Below are 12,271 nucleotides of genomic sequence, written 5' to 3'. Positions count from 1 at the left end.
TTCGTGGTTGCGTTTTGGACGCACAACAAACACATTTTCAGGTTAGAAATTGGCAGAAGAGGACGGCACTTTACTGGAAAGCACTGTTTTTATTGGCTCTCATGCACCTGCGGCTGTCTGGAAAAAAACTATGTTATTTTTTGTGCACTTACGGCTTTCTCATACGTCTCGTCTTCATTAATTAGGATGAATTTTGCTGTTTTAGCTGTCTCAGTAATTTCATCTAAAAGAGTTCAGACGAATTTTGAAGAAAACTCGATTTCGAAAATTTTGCACTTACGGCTCTCTTCGCTACGACGGCAGAACTCTTACCCTGCCGATTGTCGCCTCCCCCGTAACGTAGCGCCCTTGAACGCAAAGATTACATCTCCTACACGTCTTACTGCGTGAATAAATAAGACCGTCCGACATGTTCTCAGCGGCAAATGACCCGCGCGCAAGATGAGCGTTCGAGTGAGGTCAAGACGTAACCCCGAAAGGACCCGAGCGCGCGCGGCGTGTTGAGAAACGTCGCCGAGTATCCGTCATTGAAATGGCACGATTGACCGCTAATGCAGTGCCACAGGACCCCTAGGCTCGACTCCCACACAGCCCGATCGGAAATAGCCGGCCGTTCTGCAAATCGGACACAATTGATGTACTAACATTAGCACTCTTAAGCAGGCCTTGCTTTCTCCGCAAGAAAACCGGCTGTATTTACTGCCGTGCTAAAGGTAAAACGCCGCATGGGCCTTCGAACGTTGCCGGGTGGGACTGTTGCACACAAGAGATCCAGCCGGCTGAATGTACATATGAGGACTTATCTGTAACAATAGCAGATGTGAAAAATTACCTCCTCGAAATACATTCAAAAAACTGTTTTGGCATCGAGAAAATTTTGAGAAAATACTTGAGATGTGATCTTCGAGATCTGTACATTATGCCAGAGCCAAACATATTAAATTTTTGTGTGAACAAATCAGTTTTTTAAGCGTATTTCGAAAAGGTAATTTTTCACATCCGCTATTGTTACAGATAAATCCTCATATACTTTTATCGAGACGATCGCAAGGAACCTTCATCAGGAAAGTAAACGTCCATTCCTCTTGGTGCATTGTTAGTACCTGTGGAACTAAATTCATTGTAAGCTAACTATAATTCCTCCAAAAAGAGACGGGCACTCAGTGACGGTAGAGCAGATCTCTCTGAGGATTGTGGTGTCTGCGCGCAGATTTCGGAAACCACCTTGGTTGACGCATAACCCCCCCTAAAAAAAAGAAAAAAGAAAAAAAAAAAAAAAACGTTTCTAAAGAACGATCCGATAGTCGAACAATCAACTGATGATTCCCGGATTTCAGGCAGGATGGACCAGCAGAGCTCAGGGGCGGGTGCTAAGATAAATAACCTTAAAAGATCTCTCAACTGGCCCGGGCTACTACCCCGGCACCCTCCCTGGCCTATCAAGCCTAATACAATTTAAGGAATTCCCGAGTATCACGTCACGCTTTGGTCCTTCATGTATTTATGCACAAAATTTGACCACCAGAATTAATCGAAGGGTTCACGGAAAAAACGAGCTTAGGGTTGGGACCTACATGTTAGTGCTGGGCACTAACGAGGGTTAGATCAAATGGAGCCAGCAAGTCAGAGGAGTGCTGGGCACTAAACAGCTCGAGGCTGGGTCACTAAGGAAGAAGTAGTGTCAAGCCCTAAAGTGACTTTGGAGCGAGCGTAAAATATGAAACGCCTCCGCCTGGGATCGAACTCGGGTTGCGCCGGTGGAAGACCAGCGCGTTACCACCAGGCTATCGTGACTCCGACGTCACATGGGTGAATTTACACCTGTTAAGCGCAACTACGTCTCGCGGCATCTGATTAGCACTACTCATGTTCAGTGCCCACTTGTACTGCCTTCCGGTGTTGAGCTGTACAGCGCTTAGACGCCAGCCCTCAACTACTCCCCACTAAACGGCCAGTAGTGCCAACACTAGTCTTGTTTTTTCCGTGTTTGTTACCTCGCACTCCACTTCCCATTTCAGCCCAACTTTTATGCTATTTTTACTTTCTGTGCCTCTCTTCTTCCGATGAAATACAGATTTTTAAGGAAAATTTCGGATCTTTTCCCGCCAGACCTCCAAGATAATTTTAATTGCGATTCTGTCAAACCTAGCTGGAAATCTCAAGAAGCAAAACTTTCTATATTTTCTCCGTCAGAAATATTTTATCCAGAGAAATTTGGCAAAATTTGGATATGTATACGGTGTTTTAGCTTTGCACTGTAGTTTACGAGAGTGACGCGAACCTGCGGTCGAGGAGCCTCCAGGGGTAACCAGGTTGTAAAATTGCAAAATTCGTTGCTTTGCTAACAACCAGATTTTACAGTGAGCTTCGTCGTGTGTTTAGTACCAATATAGAGACAGTGTCTTGTTTATTAAGCTCTCTGATTGGTTCATCATCCGTGTGTCCATCGCGGACTGTATGACATACTTTGGGGAGAAAACTTTTTTAGTGATACTTGGTTTCTCATCTTGTCGGTGGTCCATTGAAAGTGAATCTGTCGGCGAAATGACAATATCCGGCAATTTTGGGGTAGAATATTTTGTTTAGTATAAAATATGAACAAGTGGATAAAAAAATGCTGAAATATTGAAACATCCATGATCCAGGACGCTTAGAGCCGTCTCAGCACATTTTCAGCCACAAAAGCAATCTAAATTTATAAAAAGTTGAGAGGTGATCTTGTTAACAACAAGTGGATTTTGATAAACCTTGAATTTGGGTTTACTAAATCCCTGCGATCGCTCTCTAACAATTGAAGTCAGTTCACCACACCACTCAATATTTTAACAACTTTAGTAGCTTTTGCAACCAAAAATTAGTATATGACGGCTCGAAACGTCCTGCCTGCACTGTTAAAAATCCCGGCGCGAAATTCACGCTTACTCTGTTGCTATTTTGACCACCTGTTACTCTGAGTGCATGGATCCGGCGCGAAATAAGCTCGGCGCAAATTTCGCGCTCTGGCGGGAGTAAAAATCTGACAGGCAAACGTAAAACGGAACTGCCGCAGCATGGATTTGAATTTCGAGTCGCGGCGTTGATAGACGACAACTAATTCGTCCGTCGTTGGTGATATTCACACTCTGATCTATTCACTCAGAGTACGGCGCGAAATTCGCGCTGGATTTTTTTTTCACGCCGGCTATTCACTCAGAGTAAATCATTGATTTTTAACAGTGTGATTAGTTTTAATATTTCAGCCTTATTATTGACCACTTTTTTCATTTTTCATCCTGGCGTGTACATATTTTGGGCTTTAAGATTTGTGCACTATCCTTTATTGGTTGTTCAATAATCTCGCTACCAACCCATGGAAGTTGTTGTAAGATTCCCAAGATCGAGCGCTTCCTCACTCAACTGTGAAATCCCAAGTTAATTTTAAAGTGAACCCTAAGCCACCATAAAAATTAAATGCACGGTAGGGCTCCACTCGAATTGCAATTACGTCGCGTTTAGGGTAGCGACGGATTTATTGGCGAGCACTGTTTGGTGGCAGGCGTTGACCCGGCCCGGGCCGACTGTGAGGCGGGTCTCTTTACAATCGTGTGCAATGAAAGTAATTTTTAGCGAGCGTTTTACGACGAGCGCAAACAAATATAAAAGTGAACGTTGCGTCCTCGAACCCGCTCGCGACGAAGCTTCCGTTGTAACAAAAAAAGAAAGAAAATAATAATAAAAACTACAGCGGGAAGCTAGACAAGGTCTGAGCCAGAAAAAAAGTCACATCTACTCAGAATTCTATTCACACAACCGGAAGATCGGAAATCAACACCTGAACAAGTTATTGACAAGCATTTTTAGCATTGATCAAATGAAAGTTACAAAACACGTATGATGTTTAATTAGTAGTGTATTTTTCGAAGGAAATACACTATTTCAGGGTGTCTACAAGTCCGCGCCGAAAGTCCGGAAATAGTACTGATTTTTTAAGAACGGTCCTGAAGTACCAAAAAAGTGCGGATATTCTGGAAGAAGGTCCGGAATGTTTGTCATTTTTGTCGCAATTTAAGCGAGAAAGTCAAATTTTTGAAATTTTTCGAATTTCGTGAAAATGAAGGTAATGAAAAAGGACTGAATTTTTCTGTTGAGGAGGTACTGAATTTCTTGGGAATGTACTGAAAAAGTACTGTAAAAGTACTGATTTCTAACCAGCCTGTTTTAGTAGACACCCTGTATTTGTATATTTGACCTTTACCAATGTTGATTGCGCCAACTCTCTTATTATGTTCCAGAGTTTATTTTCAGACTTCCCGTTCTGTAATTCGTTCTTCGTGAAATTTTGAATAGACAACGCTTTACATAATCCTGTAATTCGTACCTTGTCTTAAGGCCAACTTCAGCAATCGCAAGGTTTTCTTGTAGCTCGCTTTAACTGTGAATCCAATAGTTGAGACTAATTTTTTTTTTAACGTGCCTCAGTTGTCCATGTTGCTGTTGGCACGGAATATTATTTGAACCTACGCATGTATATAAAAGTTTAATCGGGTCTTAGTGTGAAAATTAATTTACGAACGCAAATTTCATTGCGGAACCTTGAAATTCTCTCGTCCGCCTGAAAAATTTAATTATTTTCTACTGTAACACTTACCACCAATTTGTTGCTCACCACATGCCAATATCTATGTTATTATCAATTATTGATGTTTAAAGTTCTATGATAAAAGCATGTAAGCAATTTAAAGAATATGGAAAAAAGCGAGAACATTCTCTCTCTCTGGTATTGTCTAACTGCATCTGTGGATCATGCACAATGTGCATCAAGTGCAGCCTTTCCTTAAGTTCTCGAATTTTGAATATTTTCAGTGTCAACACACTTCACGCTACAATTTCTTCGTGAAAAAGAGTATCATGAAAAAGCATGCCAATTAAAAAATAAAAAGAAAAAAAAATTTGAACAAGCTATGGAATTTTCCGTAGCTTGAAAGCTCCGGGAATTTTGAAATCCAAGAAAACCTGTCATTCTGTCTCCATCTCACGAGTAGACTAGGGACGCAACTCTCGGAAAAATCGGGAAATGACAGGGAGAAATTGTTGAATTACCTTGATTTGCTTTCTAGAAATAACCCTCGTAAAATTGAGGATCCGAAGGATAGAGCTTCCTTCACACTGGAAAAAAACACATTGGATCTAGAGTCAATCAGACTCTTAAAACATCGACAAGAAAAATTACTCTTGATTCAATCGGATGTAAGCTTAAATCAAGAACCAAGCCTCTTAATTTGAGCGGATTTTGTTTTGATTTAAGCTTAAATCTGATTGAATCAAGAGTATTTTTTCTTGACAAAGTTTTCGAGAGTCTGGACTCTAGATCCAATGTGGTTTTTTTTCCAGTGCAGTCGCCGTAAATGACGAAAACTATTTGTACAGCCACACGTATTCTATTGACCAACAAAACAATATATTTCCATGAACAATATTTTATATTATGTCTCTCCAACCATCTTGCATAACATTCTTATTAAATGTCAGGTTATTATCATGCCAAATTCTTTAGCAACCATAGTAGATCCCGCCTTAATACACACATTTTCGTCGTGGGGTCGTTAGATCAAACTCTCTAATCCCGACTTTGTCCACGGGTCTTTCTCGGAAAATTGGGAAATCTGTGTACATGCTGGCCAGTCACGGGTCCGATACAGCGATTCGAGGACTTGGGGGGGACTCGCAGGCGTCAGGTTTTGGCATGGGACCAACGATCCCGCGATGCACAAGCCGCTCTTCTGGCGTAAAGCCGTATCTCGAAATCCGAATGAGCCCCAGAAATCTTAGACTCATATGTAAAACTGGGCTCACGTGGAAATGGACATACGGCCTTACGCCAGAGGAGAGGCGATGTGACCCGCTTCATGTCAAAACCTAACAAATTCACTTTTCAATAAGCTCCGAGCCCCGTAAGAACTCGTGCATAAAATAGTTCATCGTAAAATATGCTCGTGGGGTTGTAAATTTGACCGATTCACATCCCGCGTGACGAGCTTTACTCCCACTTCAGTGTTCAATTCGATTTTTCAATTTCACCCGATTAACTTTTCCCATCCGTTCCGGGTCGTAGAACGGCGTAGAATGCCTCTGTTCTTCGATTCTTTCCACTTCCTCCGACTATTTACGTACGTAGTTGTTGGACGCAGCGTCGGCGGCCGGATACCACTGTTCCGACCCGAGGGAGCTCGGATTGCATACTCCGCAAAATTTAGGCGCAAGTTGTTTGTAACATCTCTAATCGAAAAACAAAGATATCGCTTACAATTTGAAACGGGAGCACATTGTCGGTTTTACCATGTGAAACTGTTCAAGAGAGAAGGCGGGATTGCCACAGTTAGGGAACACCGGGAAAACCTGCAGATGTCAAGGGAAAAATCGTCAAGTGACCTTTATTTGCTTTCAAGAATGAGTTTGACGTTTCGAACAGCAACTTTTGCCAGAGGACTATTTTAAATTTTGTGATTTTAACGATCTGGCATATCTTCAATTGTCAGGGAAGTTTACAACAGGAAACTCAGGTTGGCGAAACCAAAGGTTGTCAGGAAAATCAGGGAAATGCCAGGGAAGTATATTTTTCAAATTCTGTAGCAACCCTGAGCAGGGACTTTCGCACAGAGAAAACTCTATCAAGACCGTAAGTCTCGCCAAGCTGGTTATTATGTTCCCCAATAAACAGCTGATAAGTTAATTTTCATGACATCAAGCGACGTAAATTTTGCCCTTTCTCCAAGGCTCTTTCTTGTTCCTTCTGTTCTTCTTTTGTCTCTTCTCCCGCTTCTCCTCCACTATCCTCTTGTCCCTCCTGTTTTTTCTTCCTCTTCTTCCTCCACATCCTCCCTTTTTCCTCCTGTTCTCCCTGTTCCTCTTCTTGTTCCCCCTATTCTCTTTCTTTTTTCTTCATCTTCCTTTTTTATTCCTCTTCTTCTTGTTCCTCTTACTTTTCCTCCTCCTCCTCTTAATTTTCTTCTTCTTCTTCTTCTTCCTGTTACTTTTCTTCTTCCTCCTCTAAATTTTCCTCTTCTTCCTCCTCTAAATTTTCTCCTTCTTCCTCCTATTTACCTTCTTCTTCTTCCTCCTACTTTTCTTCTTCCTCTTACATTTCTTCCCATTCCTCCTCATAAATTTCTTCTCCTTCTTCCTCTTACTTTTCTTCCTCCTTTTCCCCTCCCTCTTTCTCTCCCTCCTCCTCCTTTCCTCCTTCTCACACCTTCTCTGCTTCTCTTTCCTCCGATTTCAATCGTGTCGTCATGTGACACATGTTAGTCCCTCTTTAGACCCGAGTCTATATCATAGGGTTGAAGACATCCAGCGTGAAACTGAAAATAAAGAGCAGCTCCTACTCGGTGAGCTTTCTCCCGGGTCCCGGGGCCGCGTGGCGTGTGCGTGCCGTTGGGTGCGTGAGGCGTGACAAAAGGTACGAACAAACCGGGCGACGCGATGGGACGGGACGCGGCAGTCGGAATTCTGAAGAGGGCGTAATTCGATGGAAATAAGAGGGAACCCACGCATGCCGCGTCCGACCGGAGAAATTGTTACGTGGTTAGGGTAATTAAGCGATCGGAACTGAATCTCACGGAATTCCTCCTAGCAGGAGAGACCTATGAACCAAGTCCCCAGACTGGGGCACTGCGCATGGTACGAACTGCGGGCTGCTTGTTGAAATCGATAGACAAAGCAATAGGCAAAAGGGATATGCAGGGATCGGATCCTATTGGTGGAAGCGGGTGATTGCAATGGACATAGGAGGTTGGTGAAAGACGAACTAACGGCAACCCACGATAAACCCTATAGTTAATCCATCATTTACACCCTTACAATTAGTCTATAAGAATCACCCATTTCAACCAATAGGATCGCTCTATAATTTCTATGTCTTCTTTGTCTATCGCTTTATTTATCAATTTCAAGTATATCAGCCCCATTTAACTCCAAGCTTTCCGCAGCTCATACCGTGATCGAGATGCGCCCTTATTTCAGTCCTAGGCATTCAATTCGGCCCATATTTCAATATATATTGTGTTTTCCCCCTCTGTGTGGTTTTGAAAAGCTGTCATGAACCTCGACGTTGCGGACGTTTCATCCTGACGTCTTCGTTGTAAGTGGTAGCGTGCCGAGTCCAGAGCTGTGGGACCGATTTCGAGCGACGAACGCCGCTTCCTGGCTCAATCAGGGACTGCGGCCCGTTTCCATTTCTGCCGTGCGAAAGAAAAAACGCCGTATGAACTTTGGGACGTTGCCACATTCCCCCGCTTAAATTTGAATTTATGGAAATTACTTCAATATCTGTCGCTGAATTGTCAGATAGATTTTATTCGCAATTTAAGCCAGTATATTCGTACACTTCAACGGGCAGGGTTCACTGCAATGCCTTGAGAGGCCATTGAATATCTGTACTTGTGTATTCCCCTCGTGAGTATCTAATCTCAGTGGCGTAGCGTGATTTGCGATATATCGATTGATCTGCTATTGAAACCTATGGAAAAAAATCGATATACAGGGTGTTCGCAACGAACACCTGAACAATCGATTCTTTACCATAGCTTCAAATGGGGAAATATCGATGATCGATCACGCTTCGCCACTGCTGATCTGAACATTTCAAGAAATAGAGCTCACGATGCCTTGAAAACTCCGCGAATGTCGTCGAAGCTTTGTTTTAAAGTTTCTTGAATTTCGAAAAATTTCTGATATATTCACATTCTTGAAAGTCCTTGAATTTAACATCATCCGGTCGTTTCGTCTGCAACCCCCTCGAAAAATTTAACGTTTTATACTTTGTATATTGGAGTCATGAGTATGGAGTATATGTAGTAAAGAGCTAGTGCGCTGAGGTAGCGGCTTGATATGTATGTATATTGGAGTCATTCGAAGCGTCAAATTCAGTTAAATACACGGCATTCATTTACTTCTTCAGACAAGGTATAACAGAAAATTAAGGCACAGAAAGATGTAATCTCCTGTTTTGAAGCATTCTTGAAGATTTTAAAAATTTGTTTGCATATCCTTGTAAAATGTCTAGAAAACTTTACACAACACGGATAAAAAAAAATCACGAATTTGTTGTGTGATATGGACATATCCAATTAATTGTGGTAGTAGACGAATTAATTGTGGTAGTAGACAAATTAATCGTGGCCGTACTCCAATAAATTAGGTTACTAATCCAAATGTTGCGGTACTACCCTAACTTGAGTTGTGGTTCTACCGCAATTAATTAGAAATGTCCGTATCATCCAACAAATTATGGTAGTACCACAATTTTAGTGGATAACCCCTAACACTTTTTTTCCGTGAAATCCCTAAAAGACCCTTAAAATTCAGAAGTACAATAATTAGAACTCCTTGAAAAGTTCCCGATTTTTGTTTTGAAAAGCACACACGAACCGCGACGGGGAATATCCTAATCTTTTCGCACAAATGGATTTTTTACCTTGGGATATTTGGCAACATTGGAATACGCATACGTCGTTCTTCCCCAGTGCGGCGGATTTTTACTCCTTAAACACACAATGACGTCTTCGCGATTGTCTCGTCCGCTCCTCGTCTTCCCCGGTTCCCATAGGTGTTCCAGCTGCCCCGTTGCCGAACATGGCCCAAAACCCCGTAGTTTTTTGGGTTTGCCCGTCGATGTTGAGGCGATTCGGCAACGCTGGGGAACCACTCGTCGGCCTGGTCCCACGCCCCCCCTCCCCTCCCCCACCGCCCCGTTTTGCCATTTCGCCGCGGTTATTACTGCCGATGTCACTGCTTAATTCGAGCGTTTGTTCGGCCCTGGCGGATTTTATGCGAGCTTTCGGGTGGATCCTTGGAGCTTTCGTCGAGCAGTTCACTGTATTGATGAGCCAGTGGCGATTTTGCAACTTGGCAACGCTGTTTAAATCTATTTAAATACAGTGAAAGTATCGATTTTGGTTGGGCCAGGCTGCGTTCCCTTGAATCGATTGTTTAACATACATTTCAATGGCGGAAAAACGGTGTTATCAACGAGTTACGAGTTGCCACTGTGACGAGTGTAGTGAGATAGCCCACAATAAGGAGTTTGGTAACCAGCAATGCATGAAATACGCAAATTTCGGGTTTTTTCGACCCACCCCCTTCCCCCTCGTAATGTTTTTGTGACGAAGGTACTTAAGGAAGGTACTTAGGAATCTATAGTCATGATTTTGAACATAGAGATTATTTTATTGTCAGTAGACATCAGGGGGATTTTGGCACATCCATGCTCCCGCTTTCAAATTTTCAGGGATTAAGGTCGAATAGAATCTGTTCCTGCAGATCTACTCGTCAGTTCCGTGCTTATTTGACGCCACCACCGGGATTCGAACTCGGGACCTATTGGTGTAGGGTCAGACGCGCCGACCGCCAATTGCAAGCTAACCTGGCCGACTTACTTTATCTTAATATGTGAAAACAAAATGGCGTAACGCTCTCTTTAACCCCCGTCTACCCCTGGAGCGTCACGTATTTTATGAACGACCCTAAAGCATATTATGGTTTTCGAGATTCTTCATCAATTCCACGGCTCAATTTCCTTCGTGTAGTCTTGTAGCTGGACGGCATGACCAACTCCTCATCAGCGTTTGCTGAAACGCGTTGTCATCCTGCGAGAACATCGAAAATGCCATGAGCGGAGTGATGGATGTTGACAAGAAACCTCGACGAATGGTAGTTTGAAGTTCATGGTTATTCGAAATTAACTCGCATTTACTTCCTGTCGGAGTGTCATTTTCTCGGGGTTTTCTAGTATTTGTTTTTCTTTTTTACGAGGATAAAAAATAACAGCTGCTATTGTAAGATCCACAGCTATTAAAATTAATCGCCACAGAAAAGCTAACTCCTTAATTGATCTTGATTTTTTGCATTACCTTGAGGACCACGTAAACCTTATTTACGACAAGCAAGTATACCTACACTAGATTTCTAGTAGAAATACTTCTAGCGCATTAATGCATCTCTATGTTTAAGCATGAATCGGGCAATCAATATTATCGTTTTTTTTCCTGCTTACAACGAATGGAAAAAAAGATGTTTTAATATTCATCATATCACTTTTAATCATCTGAGATTAGACACAGATGGGAACCCCCCCCCCCCCCCCAAATAGTAACCCTGTAATTCTCTTTTGAACATTCGACCATTCGGCATTCTTTCTACCCTGACAAAAACTGATTTTCATCTAAATGTGTATTGTAGTAATTACCGGCATTTGAATCTTCCTGGAAAGCATGTAAATAATACAATGTCTTTTTTGTTTTGTTACAGAAACCTTACTGTCACCAATGGCTGGCCTTACCACATCCTCTAACCAAGAAAACTCAAATTTTGCCAACGATCTTCGTTTAGTGTCGTTAGAAAAGCAGCTAAATATAGAATTAAAGGTAAGACTAGTTTGTTTTATGAACAGGAAAATATCAGGAATTTTGGCCGATCAGGAAAATCGGAAAAATCGAACGTTTTATCAGGAATTTTCCTTACACGAATCTCCTCAGCGGAGAAGTCTTACTGCGTTTTGCCTATCGTGCCAGGAGTCGTCGCGCCGTCTTGGTTACCGATAATTTCTCACCTGTAGCGCTTGTGTCTTATAGTGAAGGCCTCATCGCAGAGTCGCCGTCTTTGCGAAATCAAAATTTTCCGTTTATTTTCAGCGCCTGTACTTAATACTGTATTTATACCAGTTTCTAATCATAAGAACTTCTAATCAGAAAATGTAGTTTCCGCATGCATTTATGCAATAAATATAGTTTTTATGAGAAAAATCAGGAAAATATCAGGAATTTGCAAAATGAAAAAATCAGGAATATCTTACAAAATATCAGGAAATTATCAGGATTTTTCAAAATTAACAAATACTCGACACCCTTCTAAATCGATTACAACAATTAGATCAATCGCCTGCATGTATCGTATTGGATTTTAAACTTCGTTGCAAATTGGCCTGTTGCCGTCACTGTCGCTGTCGGTGTGTTTCACGCATTTTATTTTATTTTTCCCGGCTAATGCGATGTCGAGGAAGCCGTAGTCCCACTTGCTGGCGTTATCGCTCCGCTAATCTGAACCGGTAATCCCGATGTTCCCCGCATAGTTATTTTTTTTATCTTGTTTGAAGTAATGCCGCCGCAGTCGTTCTAGGGCCTTAACAAGAAAGTTCTCGTTCCACCCGTCCCGTAGCTCCGCGTGGTGCGTGGCCAACCGGTGCCGTTCGAAAGGAGCCAATTTTACGACCCCAGTTCGCAGAAAGCTCTCTTGCGGG

The 12,271-nt window shown here is 42.3% G+C and overlaps 1 protein-coding gene across 5 annotated transcripts in view; it reads left to right on the top strand.

Annotated features, from left to right (window-relative positions):
* Pkn (serine/threonine-protein kinase N) overlaps positions 1-12,271 on the top strand; it is a 111,450-nt gene that overhangs the window by 64,923 nt on the left and 34,256 nt on the right. For all 5 annotated transcript variants that reach the window (XM_019059959.2, XM_072302006.1, XM_072302008.1 and 2 more), the window contains one exon: positions 11,284-11,399. In XM_019059959.2, the coding sequence (XP_018915504.1) occupies positions 11,284-11,399 (116 nt within the window). The remainder of the gene's footprint in view (positions 1-11,283; positions 11,400-12,271) is intronic.

This window comes from Bemisia tabaci, chromosome 6, assembly GCF_918797505.1.
Source record: "Bemisia tabaci chromosome 6, PGI_BMITA_v3".
Classification (NCBI taxonomy): domain Eukaryota; kingdom Metazoa; phylum Arthropoda; class Insecta; order Hemiptera; family Aleyrodidae; genus Bemisia; species Bemisia tabaci.
The sequence above is the reverse complement of the archived record's forward strand: the minus strand, read 5'-3'. Positions and strand labels throughout refer to the sequence as shown.